This window comes from Danaus plexippus, chromosome 24 (genome assembly GCF_018135715.1).
Source record: "Danaus plexippus chromosome 24, MEX_DaPlex, whole genome shotgun sequence".
NCBI lineage: Eukaryota > Metazoa > Arthropoda > Insecta > Lepidoptera > Nymphalidae > Danaus > Danaus plexippus.
The window spans coordinates 2,367,628-2,386,949 of record NC_083552.1 but is presented as its reverse complement, the minus strand read 5'-3'; the positions used below and the strand labels follow the sequence as shown (position 1 = coordinate 2,386,949).

General features: G+C 33.0%; 2 protein-coding genes across 14 annotated transcripts in view; one reads left to right on the top strand and one right to left on the bottom strand.

The window, feature by feature from the left end:
• Positions 1-256: 256 nt before the first annotated feature.
• LOC116775844 (collagen alpha-1(I) chain-like) lies at positions 257-14,246 on the bottom strand. Of its 10 annotated transcripts, XM_061524233.1 has the most exons (21): positions 13,185-13,407; positions 12,809-12,868; positions 12,544-12,639; positions 11,496-11,678; positions 10,823-10,953; positions 10,569-10,730; positions 9,948-10,076; positions 9,241-9,627; positions 8,970-9,075; positions 8,205-8,833; positions 7,991-8,102; positions 7,483-7,595; positions 6,594-6,744; positions 5,769-5,867; positions 5,317-5,415; positions 4,601-4,750; positions 4,134-4,248; positions 3,891-4,018; positions 3,514-3,707; positions 2,991-3,315; positions 257-2,556 (listed from the first exon to the last, which is right to left on the bottom strand). In XM_061524233.1, exons 3-21 carry the CDS (start codon positions 12,611-12,613, stop codon positions 1,847-1,849), a joined length of 3,993 nt encoding a protein of 1,330 aa, XP_061380217.1. In that variant the 5' UTR covers positions 12,614-12,639; positions 12,809-12,868; positions 13,185-13,407; the 3' UTR covers positions 257-1,846. The 10 variants fall into 10 exon arrangements, with proteins under 10 accessions (XP_061380217.1, XP_061380213.1, XP_061380219.1 ...); XM_061524229.1 differs by lacking the exons at positions 12,809-12,868; positions 13,185-13,407 and adding an exon at positions 13,988-14,246; XM_061524235.1 differs by lacking the exons at positions 12,809-12,868; positions 13,185-13,407 and adding an exon at positions 13,988-14,246 and having other exon boundaries at positions 7,991-8,099.
• Positions 14,247-15,465: 1,219 nt separating this feature from the next.
• Positions 15,466-19,322, top strand: part of LOC116776055 (catenin delta-2) — a 42,577-nt gene continuing 38,720 nt past the window's right edge. For 2 of the 4 annotated variants that reach the window (XM_061524368.1, XM_061524365.1), the window contains exon 1: positions 15,466-15,659. The gene's annotated coding sequence lies outside the window, so the exon portion shown is untranslated. Of the gene's footprint in view, positions 15,862-19,322 lie in introns of all 4 variants that reach the window. The other 2 variants (XM_061524366.1, XM_061524367.1) reach the window with 2 other exon arrangements.

The window sequence follows — 19,322 nt, the reverse complement described above, 5'->3', positions numbered from 1 at the left end:
AATGTAACTTTATATATCGTGGCTTTTTATATCGGCTATTTGCTGATAATCTCCCAGAATAAGAAATAGTCCCGGACCCCGGTAAAAAGTTGTAATATTGCAAGCAATTTGTATAAAAAACTCTTAGCTGTGATTAAACACTGCCCGTACACTATTAAGAAGAAAAAAAAATTGGCTATGGTTACTTAAAGTTGTCCCATTTACAGTTAAACCTTATTTCAAAAATAGAGATCTTTTGGTCCAAATGAAACACGGGTTTACAAGCATATTATATATTTTTTTATAATAATTAAGAATAAATTCTTACATCACGAGTTATAAAATAAATACATTTATTGCCTTAAATTAAGTCCAAAAGTACTCTGTACAATTATTGTTAGCGATGTACAAACGAGAACGACAAGTAAAAATGTCCAAAAAAACAAAAATAATAAAAAATAAAAAAGGGCCTTATCATAAAGTAAGTTGAATTCCCACAATATACTGTGACAAATCTACAAACAACTTAACAAATTGTGTCAGAATCACAACCAATAGTTTGCATCTTAATTTCCTCTCTTACAATAATATTACACAAACTATTTTTATATCATTACTCTTCACTTACGCTAAAACAAGAACCATTCTTTACCTTAACATTATAATTACAGTTAAATTTAATTCTATCTAATTTCTAGCGGGTGTTTTAACTGGACTGGTGTGTTGTATCTCACAAGATTGCCGCGCCGTTGTAATGTCGTGTGCGGTGACGGCACGACAAGTCGGTCGACGAGCGATGTAATTGTGCATATTTTTTTTCTAGAATATCTACAGAAACACATTCGCGCGACACGTCATCCGGACTGGCGACCGACGTGTCGTGTTATATAAAAATCTTACACCGACATTTAATCTCATAAGGATATATTTTCTTGGGCAATACGCGTGTACCCGGGGTTCATTGCTTCGTATAAAAGGCATTAAAAAGGCCACTGTGTAGTCCACAATGTGCTAACTAGCCTAGCGTTATGTCTATGTACTAAAAATGTAGCATTCCAAAACATACTGGCGTTGTTCAATGTTAAAAAAAAATAAATTAAATAAGAAATTTCAAACATATCACGAAATTAAATTCAGGTGGCAAATAATATGGCATCAGATTTTAAGTACGTTCATTAAAAAGTAAGACTAAGATCGATCTATAATGATTTTTCGTAATGTTTCTGAAGAGACGCCTCTCAGCCTTATTATTACACTAAGTTGAAGGTATGGAAGACAGAAAAACATTGCTATCAGATCAAAATCAATAAAATATTACAATAAAGTACCATAATGCTCCAGGGTCCATACTGGCCTGTCAGCCAAAATTAAGTTAAACCATTTTCCCTAATATATATTTAAATCTAAATTGGACAAAATAATACGGTTACATAAAACAATGTACTTCAGCGTCGTCGGAGGCGACCGGACTTTGGACTCGACTGCAACATACACTTTAACACAGGATCGGACATTAATTTCAAAATTGACTAGATATCTGTGTGCATAGGAATCATATATAAAAAAAAATAGCTAAGTAAAAGGAACCAATACACTGAAACTCTGGCGTGCCGGCGTATTAAAAAAAAAAGATAAATCTATGTTATTGCCATCAGCGAAATATGCCTAGCTGTACTTTAAATTATGTAGACTACGAGATAACACATCTAGTTTTGTACAGTTTGTACAAAAAAAACATCCACATTCCCTAAACCAATTCTGATTCAGTCAAGAGACCTAGAACATCGGAGCCGACGAGTTCCACGACTGTGTACGGCGTGAGTGACGTCACTAGTAGGATCTTCGATTTCATTACGGGGTCGCGTCATCACTTGGACGGCTGGTAGGGGGGGTAGCCGGGATGCGGTTGGGCCCCGCGGGACCCAGTCGCGTACAGCTGCTGCTGGAAGTTGTGGAACTGGGCCGCGTAGTTGGGGTCAGCGGTGGACGGGACCGGGAAGTTGCCCTTGAAAGCTGGACCCGGCCCGCCCATGGACGGGGGCAGAGGTTGAGCGGTCCCCATCCGTACGCCGCCCTTCACACCGCGGAAACCCGGCCCGCACATCGGGCTGGGCGGGAAAGGTTCGCCGGCCATTTTGGGCGGTGAATTGAAGCCGGCCGGATAATGCGGCATCCGCAGCATGCCAGGCGCGCGCATCACACCCCTCATCCCGCCGTCGGGGAAGTACTGCACGCCCTTACCGCCCTCCATCTGCATAGGATTCGTGACTCGCTGTAGGAAGTCCAGACTGGGTGGACCCCGTGGACCCTGGTTGCACGCCATCTGTGGCCGCGTCGGTAAATACTGTATGGTGTTGGGTGCGCTCGCTTTAACTTGCACATTGGCGCCGTTGAAAGGCGGCATTTTGCCGGGACCACCCATTCGGGGACCCATCATGGAAGCGTCGGGGCCCATGGGACCCATTGGCCCTCCCATGGGACCGCCGCTCATTTTCGGACTTAGATTCATGTCTGGAGTGAAGTCCCCTCCGCTCATCATACCTTCCATTGGCCCTCCCATGTTGTCCATGTGGCAACCTGTTGTGATCAACTTAACATTATAATATATACATATGTATAAACTTATATTTTTTTATAGATAAATTAAATTGGTGTGACTGCTTTACAAACTAAAATTACTCATACTGCTTATTACTCATACATATACACAGTTAATATATATATATACATTACTCTTTGTGTTTCTCTGTGCCTCTTTTAGTTTCTGCTAATCTACAAAACGACTGGAGCGATTTTAGACAGCTGTTGTATTTCATGAAAACACATGTTACACTCGAAGACAAAATGGCATTGTTCAGTGTTAAAAAAGCAAATAGCAATATAAATTAATATTCAGGCGCTAGTATTATAAAAATTTCTGCCATAAAATATAAGAAGAAAAAAACTATTCCGCGCTGACGGAGCCACGGAACGATCGAATTAATAAATATAATGAATATAAAAAACAATACCTAAATCATTCATCATCATGTGTGGATGTGAGTGCGGGTGCATGGAGTGGTGATGCTGCATGTGGTGAGGTCCAGAGCCGAAAGGACCCATACTGCCGGGGGAAGGCCCCATGGGTCCCGGACCCCCTCCGCCCACAGTGTTGGTCAGCTGCTGAGACATTTGAGCCAGCGACGATATGGGATCGAAGGAAGACGTAGAAGTACCCATGGGGCCATTTGGACCCTGGTTAGGGTTGATAGGAATGTTATCAGGCCTGTTCATACTACAGGGACCTGGGAACGGTCCCGGCAGGCTCGTGCTGTTCGGACCGCCCGATAACGTCGTCTGGAACGAATTGTTTTAAAAATTATACCATATAAATTATTACAGAGAGAATATAAATTTTATTAACTATGTATGTAGTTAATATAACAAAAACACAATGAAAATATACAATTCATTAACCAAAGCGGGAGTCAAACCTTCAACCTACGGAATATCATGTACCAATTCTTGATACGTTTATATTATAAGTAATAGTACCTCAGTGTTGGAAGCCATGGTGTCGTCGGAGTGGGAGGGGGCTGATACTACACTACAGCTGCTCTTGGCGGTGGAGGAGGGCGCGTAAGGTCCCTGACTGAGTGACGGACCCTCCCGACCTTCCCTCTGAGGGGTCTTGGACGCACTGTCCTGACTTGACCTGTTCGATGATGGACTGGGTCGGGATTTTTCATCTGCAATAATTATATAGGATATATACATATATCTTAAAATATTGAAAAGCATTCTAAATTCAGAAACATTAATTATGTCATTTGTTTTAAAATAAATACAGTTTTTTGAGAAGAATATTATAATTTTTTTATATAACATTAATGTACAGGTCTATAATTTTAGGTAGATTTAAACATATATACCCTGTGCGCATTTATTGGGACCGGTTGGCGTTTGGGGATTGTTGAAGCCAGGACTCTGCTCCATAGAGAACCGCCCAGCGCGTTGTTCCGAAAGCGACGAATGACCCTCAGGGGTGCCGGGCAACATACTGTTTAAATGTATGTATTATTTACACAAATATGAAAAAATGTATATAACAATATATATATATATATATATATATATATAGGTGTGTGTATATATACTAAATATTTGATAATTACCCAGCTGGTGACTTTTGATTCGAATTAGACTGCGGCGTTTGACCCCCGCTGTTAGAAGGCGGGCCGTTATCTTTGAGTGATGTGTTTGGTTGTTTTTGTATCGTTAACTCTTGACCTGACGCAAACATACACATTATTATATATTCGATGTAATACAGACATTAATGTGATATGAATAAAGATGAATTTAGTACCGGTGTACGGAGAATTAGCCATAGAGTATGAAAGTTTGTTAGCACATTTTCACCAACCATCACCAAAAAAAATGAAACGAAAATTAAAACATTGCAAACACATCGGCGTCTATAATCTAGTGCCGATTTACAAAAAAAAAAAAATGGCCGATCAATATTTAATATTTCGCAACAATTATTTTTCAGCCATTTTTTTTTTATTAACACACAAAGCGATACCACACAGCTTAAGACTTGGCCATAGATTATTAACGGCAAAATAATCTAATTTACCTTCGAACTGGTTGAGATACGATATCTGTTGTGGTGACGGCACCGGCATCAGACTCGGTTCCTTATGACCCTGTTGGTTCTTCTGTTGCTGCGCAGCCAAGCATTGGAGCGTTCGTACGAAAACTCCGTCATCCAATTTCTCTAATATCTCTTTATTTGGCCAGTTCCCGCCGTAGGCATATCGCGTTTCGATATATTTTTATGTTGTTATTTCGTCACACGGTGGGATTTCAAGCGGTCAAGCGTTTTGCGGGGGGGAGGGGAAAACAAAAAATACGCATTACAACTACGGAAAATTAAAAAAAAAGTGCAAAATCAAAACCAAACTAATAATTTGATAAATATATATATATATATTTATAATATATGATCTGTGGTTGGGAAAATGTGTAACAGACGATATAGCGACATGCATTTCTACTTCTATGGCTTCTACTTGTTATGTCTTAGTGTATCAGTGTTGTATGTCCATACGTATATTACAGAAATATCAAAAACTATATTTCTTTCACAGTCCATATGTATTATTTCTAGCTATACAAAACTTTGTCATTAACAAATAACTGTTGATGAAAAAGTAATATTGGATAAATTTATTTAATCAATCTAATTGATGATAATATTGAGCTCTCAAAAGTTTTGTAGTCGTAAGCGTGTTCGTATGTTACGTATTTCTACTGTAGGTGTAGTGTATGTATGTTTGTTAGTGTACCCACCGGGCGGATCGTTTTTCTTGCAGTGTGCGGGCGATGATAACGCCGAGCCCGCGCGGGACACCTCCGACGACATCATACCGCCAGACGGCGACTGGGTCGCTGGAAATAAAACGCATCATATATAAGAATAAACTCTTGTAAAGTATAAACAAACTTAAAAGATAATACATTTGTAATTTCAAAGACTAAACATATGTCGATTTTCAAAACAATTGAGTAGGAAGCGAAGATACCTAATTTTAATGAAAATATAAGAAATAACATTAATTTATCTCATAGTTTTTTAAAATAATTTTGACACAGGATTTCAGTCTTCTAAAATCTTGTTAAAGCTTGTATATTAATTATCTAGAAATTCAACTCTATTATATAGTACTAAGGTCACTTTTTCTATTGTTAATTAATAAATTTTCACCGTGGAAATTAATATATATGTATCTTCTATATGATACCTATAGGCACTGAGGCAGATCTGTGAAGGGGCGAAGCTCCGTACGGTGGAGGAGGCAGGCAGCCGCCTCGCTCAGAACACGGAGATTTCACTTGGGTACCTGTGGGATGAAAAATTATTATCTATATATTTCATATATGTATACACATAGATTCAAAATTTATAGACAGATTTATGAATAAATTAATTAAAAAATATATTTCTGTCGCCGCATCTGTAGTATCATAGATCTATGTTTCTTAACTACATATTATATGAATCTGCAAATAGAAGATAATCTTGAACCATCCAAAATCTCACCTGGACGGCTCTAAAATTACCAGTATGAACTGTCAAAGCGTTTTATTCTCTTAAATAGGATTTTTTTTTATTGATCACCTGAGAGATTAATTAAATGTTATAAAATACATATATATTCTTTGATATGCCACAGTTCTAAAACGTTTTGAAGGTATAGGTATGTATCTTAACTCGGATAATCCGCAGATAATAGGTTTGAATCCAGTTTTTATCTTAATTTTTCATTCTATATCCTCTATTTTTAATTTTACTTAAAGTTTTAGACCAACATAGTGTTGACATTTAAAAAGTATGAACAATTTTTGTATGCGCCTTTGATATGACTATAAAACTAAATTTCATATATTCTTAAATCTAATACGCATCTAACGATTGTACAAATTACTGGCACGAGTGATGCGGTTAATAATCAAACGTGAAAATGTCTCACACAGTTACAAACAAGACTCGATATGACATGGGTTAAAAGCAAAGTATATATAAATATAATAAAATTCAAAAACCCTCAATACATTTCACTACTCACTGAGTTCATTGTCCATATTTTTATTATCATCGAAGAACTGGTTCTGCAACTTCTGCCAGTCGATGTCAGCTGGTGATTTAGGGCTTCGGGATTTGTGACCTAGATTGGGACCCAGATTTGGACCCATCCCGCCTGGATCGTTTGGACCCATCTGGAAATCATATCCATACATATACATATATAATTATAACTATTAATCACACCCTGTATATAACATACATTCTGGTGTCTCGAGTTACATGTATTAAAATTTATATTATTTGTTGTATCTAAATAATGAAAACCAGAATAAGTATTAATTGTTATGAGTAAAAAATTTAAGATATTTTTATAACGATATTTCAAACTATACGTTAGTAATAATTTTAGTTACGATAAAATTTATATACACTATTATCGAAGTTTGCGAATTTTAATTAAAACTAGCTTAATTTTTTTTCTGATACACAGATTCTGTAACTAGACTCTTATAAACTAAGTTGGAGTGTAAAGAAGTTATGCAAAAACAACAATTCTTTTTGCTATTATTTTGGTTTAACAGCCAATATGTTACTTTGCTTTGGCTTTAAAGCTTTAGAATTTAGATAGTAAATACTGAAAACGATAAAATTCTTTCATACAATAAAAATAACTTCATACAATATGTATGCACCCTTTAGATACTTATACTGGTGAGATTTTGTGGAGAGCATAGCACATCTAAGAGTACCTACAAAGGAACACTTAAAATTCCGCCCTTGAATCTTTAGACATATTATATTAACAGTACCAGGTTGTTTATAAAAATATTTTTGATGAACGAATGAATGAATGAATGAAAGCTGATGTATTTTAGTAAAATACTTTCAATGCTCTCCTTATGTTATAAGTGATAATAGTATTAACTAACATTTCGTCTCCCTCCATAGTCATCACACATTGGTCCGTTGTTGAGATGGTGGTCAGGGCCACAGTCCCCATGGACCATACCACCCATCATACCACCCTCCATCATGATACCACCTGGAAATTAACATATATTGCATTAATAGACCAGAAGATAACATATATTCTATTATTATATACCCATAAAGATTATAACGCTTGAATACAAGTACAGATAATATAGGCAGTAGTATCCCTACAGTTGTTAAGCATCTGTATGGACTACCCTTTATGGACCATGTTTGGTGATGTATATATAGCTTAATATATCTATGGATAATAAATTTAGAACAATTACACTTCTACCGAACAGATACAACTGGGCAATAAAATCAATCAGGCCACATTGACAATTAATATCAAGATAAATTAAATTTTCCACTGGAGTTTTAAAAAACATTAATAAAATTTGTGGTTTTCTGGACTATTTAAATATTCCATTCATATTGTATATTGAGTGCAGTAATAAATACCGTTCATTGTATTAAGATTAGGTCCTTGCATCATCCTAGGTCCCATGTGAGGTCCACCCATCATGCATGGCTTTGGACCGCCCATACCGCCCATCGGGTTTGGCATACGCTTCAACAAGTTAAATAAAACCATAAATAAATACAACATTTAGTGATTACTCCACATAGAGTAACGTGATATCATAAAGAAAGACTTAAACTATATTCGACTCACTCCCATCGGCCCGCCGCAACCTCGACCCATATGCATATCTGTACACATCCCTGACTTCATATCCGGTCCACCGCAAGATCCTCTTATTCCTTTCATGCCACAAGGTCCCATCGGCCCCATGGGTCCATTGGGTCCCATTCCCGGCATCATTGGTCCATTCGGACCCATCATACCATTAGGGCCCATAGAGCCATGTCCACCCATGCCCATACCCGGCCCGCCCATATTCCCCATGTGGCCGTTTGGACCCATCGGACCGTTTGGACCCATCGGCCCGCCCGGCCCCATAGGCCCAGGTCCCATCGGCCCATTTGGTCCCATCGGTCCAGACATGGTACAACTAGGCCCGCTATTCATGCTACTAGACATCGACACCATAGGTCCGTTGGGTCCCGATCCCATAGGCCCGTGGGCAGACATCGGTGGAAACGGCATATTCATGTTGGCCGTTGAATTTGGTGGATTGATGTCGTTCTGTAGTTGGTTGCCGTCGTTGGACTGGTGATTGCTGCCGCTCTCGGGGAACAGTATTTGTTGCATTTTCCGTATAGTAGCCAGTTGTTCCTCACGGTGTGCCCTCTGCTGAGGCGTGAGGTTCTCGTCTGGTATTTTAACACCTGCGGAGGAAACTGAGGCTGGACATTGAAAAAATATTCTTTTACACCAACATTGATAGAACTTAATATAACAGATATTACATATATGGGATAGCTCTTCACAATTGTTAGAATAATGGGCAAATTATAATAAGTAGTAATAATTCACCTTTCTGTCCCGATTGGCAGTGATTGTCCCCAGATTCAGATTCAGAACACGGCGGCATCTGAGAGGGTCCGTTGGCCATACCATTAGACATTACGGAGGAGTTTTTCTGTAATGTAATATAATATTTCTTTGAGAAGAGAGCAAAGAAGAATTCAGTATTTAAATTTTAAGTTTAATGTATAGAAATGTAAAATTTAAAGCAATAACAGACGAAGATAGAGAATCAGCTTGTACATGTTTTATATAAAATAATTCAAGTTCTTCTACTTACGGTGTCCCAGGGCATTTCACCATCAGCACCGAGGCCGTCCATGACACCACAGGACGGGGTGCCCCCTGGAAACCCATCCATGGGTCCCATACCCGGACCCATTTGTCCCATTTGTCCAGGCCCTCCTTTCATCATCATCATTTGATTGCCGGGCCCGCCCATACGGTTAGGTCCCATCATGTTCGGACCCATGTGCCCCATACCGCTATGCCCCATCGGCCCCATATTGGGACCTATAGGACCTCCCATCATATGGCCCATCTGATTAGGGCCTCCCATCATGTTCGGACCACCGCGCATACCGCCACGAGTTTTTGCCATGGCAAGATTATTTAACCATTGCGCGGGATTCTGTTTATTAAACTGACCCATCTTAAGGGGATGTTTCTGAAAATTATCGTTATAGCACATTTTACTACAATAACAATTTTTCACAGAATTATTCTATGACATTGATGCAGAAATTTAAGACAGTACTAAAAATATACAACAAAATTGTTTGTAATTGCAGTTTTCTAGACTTTAACAAAACCGCATTTTATCAAATATAACATTTTTTTTTGTTTGCACAAAGTGTCTATGTAGAATACTACTAAAAAAATTTCCTTGCTAGCAAAAAAAAAATCACTCTGCTAACTTTTAAATATCTTTAACTATTGTAAGTTATTGTGGGCTATTTTACAAATTAATTCCTAATATGGACCAACCTCCAAATATTTCTTAGTCCCTGGCTGAGCACAGTGATACGCTATAATAGAGTGGTGCTGACCAGATATAACCGACTCAGCTCCCTTATTGGCCAATAGCGTTGAGAACACGAAGATCTGACTTTGCTGCTGATTGAACAATCAATTAAAAATATATGTTTACTAATATTTTTATATATTATAATGATTAATTATTTTCATAAAATTAAAAATTATTCTGTGAAAATTATTAATAATTAAATCATTAAGACATGGGTGAAATTGACAATTAAAATGAGATACTTTACACTTTTTTATATGCAAAATTAATTCTAAACATCTATAATATAAAGTATGATGTGAATAATAAAGCAATATTTCTTATATTTTGCACCCAAACACTAATAGAAACGTGCATTCATTAATTTTATTGCTTTTACGCAAGAACGGAATGCAGGAGAAATTAATAATAGGCAGACTATAATATATTCAATATAAAGTGGAATATTATTGTTTAAATATAATATTATATATAAATAATATGTATATATGTATATATATATATGTATATATATATATATATATGTATATATGTATATATCATTTATATCAATTATAGTAAGAAATTATCTTTAATATTACCTCCATACTACCAGACTGTTTGCTTATTACATTTGATGGCAGTGTTTGTGCCTCACTTGACATGGGTCCCATTGATACCCCAGGCCCCATGGGGCCTGTATTACCCATACGACACGACCCCATGTCGGGACCGTTCGGATTGCGACAGTTTTGATTGCCATCCTACAAAAAAAAATCCACAGATTATAAAGACATTAATGTGACGTATTATAAATGATGAATAATATACATATATGTATATAAAAAAAAAACACCTGTAAATTTCCTGAAGAACCTCTAAGTCCTGTTTGAGGATCAATAATATCATTGGAGTCTGATGAAAGTCTCTCAGATTTCATCGATCCTGGACCGCCAAGGTCACACTGGGGTGATTTCGTTGGATCGCCTGGAAATAATAATATTTTTTTTAATAAATAAAATCAAGTGAAGCCAATGACTTAACTAGTATTTTAGTATAAAATGCTCTAATAATTATAAGATAAAACATCTAAAGCGAATTCACCTCGTTCTATCTAGAGACTACTGATTTATTAATAATTCCAGTTGGCAATTAATTAATGTTTTTATCCACGCAGCTTTGGATATTATAGAACATATTTAATTAAATGTACTAAAAGCTATTACGAGGGGGGGGGGGGGGTCATTAAAACCATTTATAGTCAGAGGTCAACATTCATTACAGCAAGTATTGGTGGCATGAGTTCTTGAGGTTGCGACACGCTTACCGACATATTAATCGCGATTTTGTAATTATTACATTTAGACATTAATATTGATATAATGAAAATATAAATTTACACTATTTATATTAACTTAGGTCAAAAGTGAACGAGAATATTAAAATGCAATCAAAACGTGAAATAAATATCATATACGAAAAAAAAAAGTTTGAAAGGTCAAAGGTCAAAAGGTCTTATTAACTCTCACCATCGCTGTCCATGAGGCCGTCGATTTCAGTCTTGATCCCGTCCACGCCGAGGTCACCCGCGGAGTCTTCGCCCCCGCCCTGGCTGTGGGGTTCCATCTTGACCCTGTGGGTCGGTTCATCTGGGTCCTTCTTTAACGCCGCTGGCGTCGGCAGCGACGCTGACGGCGGACGTGACCCATGACCTTTTGATATATTATGTACATATTTTTTATATTTTTATTTATATAATCACAAAAAAATAAGTTATCGAATAATGTTTAAAAATTACATTTTTTATTCACAGAATATTCTTTATTATATATATAATATTTTTCAAATTATCAGTATATAGTGGATTATAGTAATGAATTAATGATTAGGGTGATAGCTATAGTTTTTTTTTGTGGTTGTATTGACAATTTATAATAAAATATAATTTATAGTAAAAATGTTATAATTATGTCCTACATTACTTTAATACTCATATCTCAAATTAAGACAAGATAAATTACGATATTTATAAAAACTTATATTCCTAAGTTTTAATATCATTTCCTATTTTGAAATGTTATTTAATACAATGTCTATTCATAGTTTTTTTTTTAACATCTGTATTTTTTGGCGATTATAAAAATAAAATTAATGTGAATAATTAAAAATGATTTTTCTTAATTGTATATATATTTAAATTGTCGAGACTTATATATTGCAATTATATGTATGCGTGTGTCACTATTTTGTTTTGGAAGAGTAAAAAATTTTCAAGGAATTAAACTTGACACAAACATCAAATTGGACATTTATTGTATATGTTTCTATATTCTGATAATATTATCATCTGAAATATAATTTATGTATCATTAATTACTAATATTCTCTTTAATTTATATCAATTATCAATTTAACATATAAATTCTACTCTAATCATTGTCTATTCCTAGCAGTTATGAACAAATAATAACTTACTAAGGTTATATGGAATTGAAAATAATTTAAACATTTTATTTTATTATAAAATGTCACCGTAATAATGTTTGAATTTTTATATATATGTAATGTTGGTCAAACCTGGTTCCGTCGGATCATTGGGTTCGTCTTTGAGTCGGGCGCCACCGCCCTTCTCCTTCTCCTTGATCATACCCCTACGTGCCTTCGCCAACTTGACTGAAAAAAACACACATAAATAACAAATTCCTTCATATATAAACTATTTATATGTCCACAAACACAATTACAGATTATAAATTTTTAATCAAGAAAAAACTGGTTATATAGGATAAATTAAAAACTTTGTTTATTTTATGTTTATATAAATACAATTCTGTTTACTCACAAAATGAATTGCTTTTATAAGGAATAGTGATCACTCGTGTTGTTGTTCACAAACTCTTTTCTTTTATGACATGTAAATAAAAATCATTATTTACCTTTATAACAACATTACACCTTAGTATTATAATACTGTATACAATAATAAAGTAACCAAGAAACATAATTGAGGTTTTCATAAGTGTGTTTTAGGCTTTAAATTGTTACATTCGATATAATAATACACTATAAATTATCTGTTGGTTAACCAATGAAGTTGACCAAAATTTTGATAAGTACAGGCACATATCAACAAAACAGAATAAGTATAGACAGCTGATAAAATTTGTACATCCAAATTGGTTACTAAGCAATTAAATTAATAAATAATCTTTACTTACAGTTTTTCGTATATTGATGATAGTCAAAGATTTAACATATAAGCTTATAAGGATAATTATATGTAAAGTCCTGAGCAAATTTATAATTAGTAATTGGCATTCAATGTAACCTAGATCTAATGAAATCAGTTATGCACTTCAAACACTACAATAAACATCAACAATCACTGAACTGACACTGGAACTACAAAAAATAAGTGATCACTATCCATATATACAGGTAAACAGCACTGTATTACAATTTTGTATACATACAAATACAAAACCGTCCGCGAACCTTCCGTCACGGGAGCAATAATTGGCACATGTCCCACAAATTCACGGAATGGCACTTCATTACAAGAATGTCATTATGCAGCAAACGATCGAGTGATTATTATAAATAGAGATCTTATAGAACCTTGGCGTCTAAGACGCTCGCGGTACTATCTAGTCACAACCGGCCCTACCGATGTTTAATAATACTCCAAATTAATTTAACGTTTAACTTCACAAACGAATGCTACAAAAATTCCAGGTTTACTCTCCATACATAAACAATGAGATAGATCGGGTGTAGACAGGCGCGAAGCACACTAAACGCACGTTTATTATGGCCGATTTAATAATAAAGGCACGCCGTAAAGCCCAAACGACACCTCCAGAGAAAGCGTCTAACATTAATTTATATCATTCGTGTGATCTAATTAAGGTATAACGAGGGGTATGCAGCGAGAAACAAAAAAATCGGGATCGCTGACATTTTTGTTTATGGTACATCGACGAGACGAAATCCAGAATCCACAAATAGCGAATAAACCTACATGATTACCGCCTCCTGACGGATTTTCTAGCACTTGACAATACAAAACACGGTGATTCTTCACATTTATGTAAACTTCATTGTTGAAATATAGTCATTTATTAATTTCTTTCTATCAGCTTAAAACACAAATCACCACGCACACACAACACAACATACATAATATATATACACCAATACACATGGGATGGATACTTCTCACTCACAAATTTCCTTTTCTACACAAAAACAACAAAAGTGAGAGAACTCGAACTGCGAGATATTTTTGTTCGATAACTTGTACCAGCACGTAAGATGGTATGAAAAAATATTATTAATATACCACTTAAGGTATCTGTATGTTTGTAAGTAAAACTTTTATAATAATGTAAACTACTGTTACACAGTGGTTCCTGGATAGAAAAATAGCAAGTATTAACTAAAATACTAATATGTTTTTGAAATTAAATTTTTGTTCCGAATCAAAATAGAACGCTATAGTTTTTTTATATCCAAATTTAAAGATACAATTTATTAAATAAGTCTTGGTTGAATATTCACCAATTAATTTAATTACTTTGCATGTTAAAAATTATTTTTATGTTAAAATATGTAAAATTTAATCGAACAATAATATTATAATGCCTCTGGTTCTCTTGAAAGGAATAAATAATAAATTTAATTTTATATTACATTTTTACTCAAAACTTGCATTCTTAAAACTTTAAAAGAAAAATGCAGAAGTAAAGCCGTAGTATACAGTATTACCAATTTATAATTTTTTTGAGGATTGGTCTAAGCGTATCCGATCGCACCATAATAACGCATTCATTTTTTTATTTTATTTAGTGATCTACTATAAAACTTGTATTTTATTGGAAGACAGGTAATCTTTAAAAAAAATTAATAAGAAAAATCTTACATATCACTTAAGAGTTAAGTGCTAAAAATACTGATATTAATAATAAAACAATTTTGTTCTATAGAAATTGTCTATGCCATAACATTTAATAGTAAAATAGCAATAACTTTCTTTATAAGAATATATTAATACTCTTGGATATTTATAAAAAGTTATAGACATGTAAGAAAAACTTAATAAAACAATTATTTTCAATCTGTATTTTAAGTTCGAAACAAGAAATAAAAATTCTCAAAGGTCTAATTCCATCCTTTGATAAATATAATTTCTACATCTATAAAAATTAAAAATACTTAAACTAGTATGCTAGTTTGGAGTAGGGAAGTAGTTACATATAATAACTATGGTAGCTTTGTCCTTGGAACATTGAAAATAATGTATATATTTATATATATATATAAATATTGTTAACAATAATATAACACGTCAGAGGTATCGTATTGCAATAAACTTCAGATATTATGTAATATTATAAATATATTGAAATAATCTTTTTATGGAATTTATTAATTCTATATCAAAAAATCGTTGCTAATTTTGTGACAACTGACAAAAAGCATTTATTAGTCTATGGCAAATTTGCGGTGCAGGGAGGAGGGGCTACGATAAATTTCGCTTCGTTGTCGTGTATTAACTTTTATGTGTTTTGTGATAAATTAAGGTTTAATGGATTGAATTAAGTTGTATTTTTACGTATTTTAATTGTGGACGGGATTGTTTCTCATCAATTTGTCAATACCGGCTCATCATTCTGACCGCTCCCAGTGCTAAAGTACGTACGTCAGTCTTCAAGTATTTTTCATACTGTTTGTGCTACTTGCGCATAGTTGGGGCCGTGTGATAGTAAAAGCTGTTGGAAAGTGCATTCATACTAGAAATTGTTTTGGTAAAAACTAATCTCATACCCATTTAATCTAGTCCGTCAGTGTTATAGTGTCGAGTCGGTGCTTATTTGATGTTTGTAGCCATTTTTGGTGAGTGTAGTAATCGGTAGTATTTACGTGTAAATTGGCAATTATACAGTGCCCTAAACAAGGATTGAATTTTATATGAGTTCTTTATAATATAATGAGGTTACTTATTGTCATCCTGACCCTCTCAAGTTAACAATGATTGGTTTTAAATATCATCCAGATAATTTTCTCTTGCTGTTTGTTTGGACTTAAATTCAGATTATAGCTTGCAATTCTAAAAATAAGATAAAAAAGAAGTTTTATATTTATTTTATTGTACCCTCTACACTAATTTATCATAAAATTTACAGATTTTAATAAACAATCATTGAATTTAAGATAAAAACAACGGTCACTTATTTTATCAAATGGATTCTCTTTAATATTCACGAAATAAAGTCCTAATGTAATTTTATTTTATATGAACTGAAGCTGTTTAATTGTTATCCTAAATAGTAATAATATAAGTCAAATAATAATTTTCATAAATGGCTACAATTAAAATCTCTAAGGTAGTATTCTGTTATCCTCATTAATTACATGATGAGAAATGTTTCGCAATAGCTGGGTAGACCACAAAGTCATTAAATATTACACATTTGAGTCAGTTTTGAAAATTTCTAATTAAAAGTTTATCATGGCTATATATATAAAAAAAATGTGGACGGATGTTTTGTCTTTCAAATGACATCTCAAAATAATTGTATAAGAGACACAGTAAGTAGAATATTTTGCTTTAAAAAATGTTGGTTTACAAAGTTATGAAATAGAAAGAGTATTAATAAGTTTAAGAAGTAATCTAATACAGATATTCAAAAAATTAACAAACAATTAATGACAGAAAATGATACAGACTATAAATCATTATATTATTATCTCCATGTCTTTGTAAAAATATGAAACTATAATTTTTGTATCTAAAATAATTCTAATTAAACAACTCTTAAAATGATTACTGTATAGTATTTTATAAAGTTCGTATTTTAATTATTTTTTTTCTGGACATATAATCTCAGACTAAACTATACCAAACAAGAGTTCAAGAATTATTAAATTTTCTATATAAAATATGATAAGTTTATATTGCAAGTCATAATAAATTCTAAAATTAAACTCGCCATATTTAAAAAAAATATTTACATAAAAAAATATTTTAAATACAGTTTACAATATGACAGTTGAATTGAATAATAATTAAGATATTTTTTTATACATAAAATGAATGCCGGTGTTCATTCTTTCAAAGCTCTTACCCTCATTTGTTTGTCGGATGCCTTTTAAAATGTAAGTGCGGTCCTGTTGAGTTTACAATCATATGATGTCATATTTTCATATAAAAAATTTAACCTACATTATAATAAAATTTTAATATGAAGAATATTTTTACATATTAATGGAAATCTTACTAGGTCAATCTGTCAATACACATGAATAATTCAATATGTTTCTTTTTTCCATGAAATTATTTATACTATGTACATTAATTAACCTTATATGAAATAAAGAAGGGTTGTTGCCTTAAAATTTAAAAAAAAAACTAAATATGTGATTAAGAAATTCTAACTAATTATAATATAATTTTTTCTTCTTTAAAATTTCTGTTTGAAAAAATGTTGATTGTAAATGGAAATGAACATATTATTGCATTAAATTAACTTAATTATTACAATTTTCGAAAAAAATATTTATTTAATGCAAATTTTTTATTTGGCTCATTATATTAAGATGCCGTAAATAATGAATGCTAGTAAGTGGAATTAATGTAAGCAGTTTTAATAAATTCAAAGGACATAGTTTTGTTATATTGTGTCCTGTTCATGAACCAGCAAATCAGAACTTTATTAGGATTAATTAATTTAAATAAAACTATTAATTTCCTATGAAAAATTTCATCTTGTCTGCCCATGATCTCGGTTGCTGCAAAGTTACCGAAATGTAGGGTGCATGTAGCTAAAATTAATAAAAAACGCGTAGTAATTCTGATAATTTTAGACTAATAAAAGTCTTAGACATGATTATTAATTAATTTTCTGGCTGTCAATGTGGCTGATGAGATTTTTTCCCAGGATTCTCTGGAGGTATTGATCTGAAATTTTTATCTATTACAAAGATGTGACAGCCCTAAGTATGATGAGTAAATCCAAATTCTAACTGAAGGGAATCTTAGATCAGGTCTATTTACACTACTTTTATTGAACATATTTACCAATTCTTTAGATTTAATAAGTCTATGCTAATCTCATTTGGCCTGGAACCATGGAACATGACTTTATGAGAATATAATAATTAAATATGTTCTGTATCAATGTATGGGAATAAAATTATTTCAAGAACAAAGTTTATTCTGTCACTTAAATTACTGAGAAAACTAAAATTCCAAGTCAGACTTGCAATTCTCTATATTTTTGTAAAGCAGAATTGACTATAAAATTTGTTACTTTTAAACCATATTATATAGTACATATATAAATATGTCTTAATATGCTTTGTTTCATGATATTAATACAATAATACAATATACAGGCTATTATGAACCTTATGGTACTGTATTTGAAAGTCATTTTGGCTAATGATGAATTTGTATTGTAATATTGTTCAAGTATATCTCATAGTCGTACTAAGATAATTAGCCCATTTTTAATGACATGACATTGTACTCGATTATCACATAGCTCATATGTTCAAACAGATAATATTACTTAATAGGTTAAGAAGGTAATGTAGGTAGGTTAATGACCTTTATTGTACCTCAAGTTGGTACTATAAATAAATTTTAAAGAGATATCTCACCTAGCATAGTAATGTTTTAAAGTGAATTCATTTTATACCGTATAAGTCTGACAATTATAATAAATAAAGTATAAATTCCTCAGTATTCATTACTACCTTCCAATGGGTGGATTGTCATTAAGCACTATCCAGTCGAAATAAAAAAATCTTACATCATCTATAATATAATGGCCTGTAAAGTTCAGATTAATTAATACTTCAAAATCAGTTATGTAAAACTATCACTAACTGTAAATATCTAGATAAAAAGCAATGACTAGTATAAAATGAAAGAAAAACAAGTATGTAGCTTTTTATTACGAAAAAAATTTTGTCCTAATTCGCACGAGTTATTTATTTTATTAAACGTAATTTTTTGACTATTTTTTTTATGATAAAAAAAAAGAATGAGAGTAATAATATAACATTTTTTTTTGTGACTACTCATAGTAAAGGTAGTGTTGCCTAAGTATCAACTTAACAAACATTGCCATATAAAAAATATATATTGATTATAAAGTAATTTTTCAATGTACTTAAAATCATGTGTTAACGATATTTTTATCATTTTTAAATTTAGAAGACGGCGAGCATTCTCTAAGACTTAGCTACGGGTTAAAAAAATAATAATTTCCAACTCAATTCTTCCTTTCATGCATTTCATGGTTAAAAACTTTATAGCATGAAAATGGTTCTATTTATTAAAGCGTTTT

Coding starts and splice junctions, on each gene's coding strand:
- LOC116775844 (XM_061524229.1), bottom strand. CDS start 12,613: ATGATCAAGGAGAAGGAGAAGGGCGGTGGCGCCCGACTCAAAGACGAA. Junction 8,103..8,204: donor GTTGCGGCGGGCCGATGGGA/GTGAGTCGAATA, acceptor TTTAACTTGTTG/AAGCGTATGCCAAACCCGAT. Junction 7,596..7,990: donor TAATCTTAATACAATGAACG/GTATTTATTACT, acceptor GTTAATTTCCAG/GTGGTATCATGATGGAGGGT.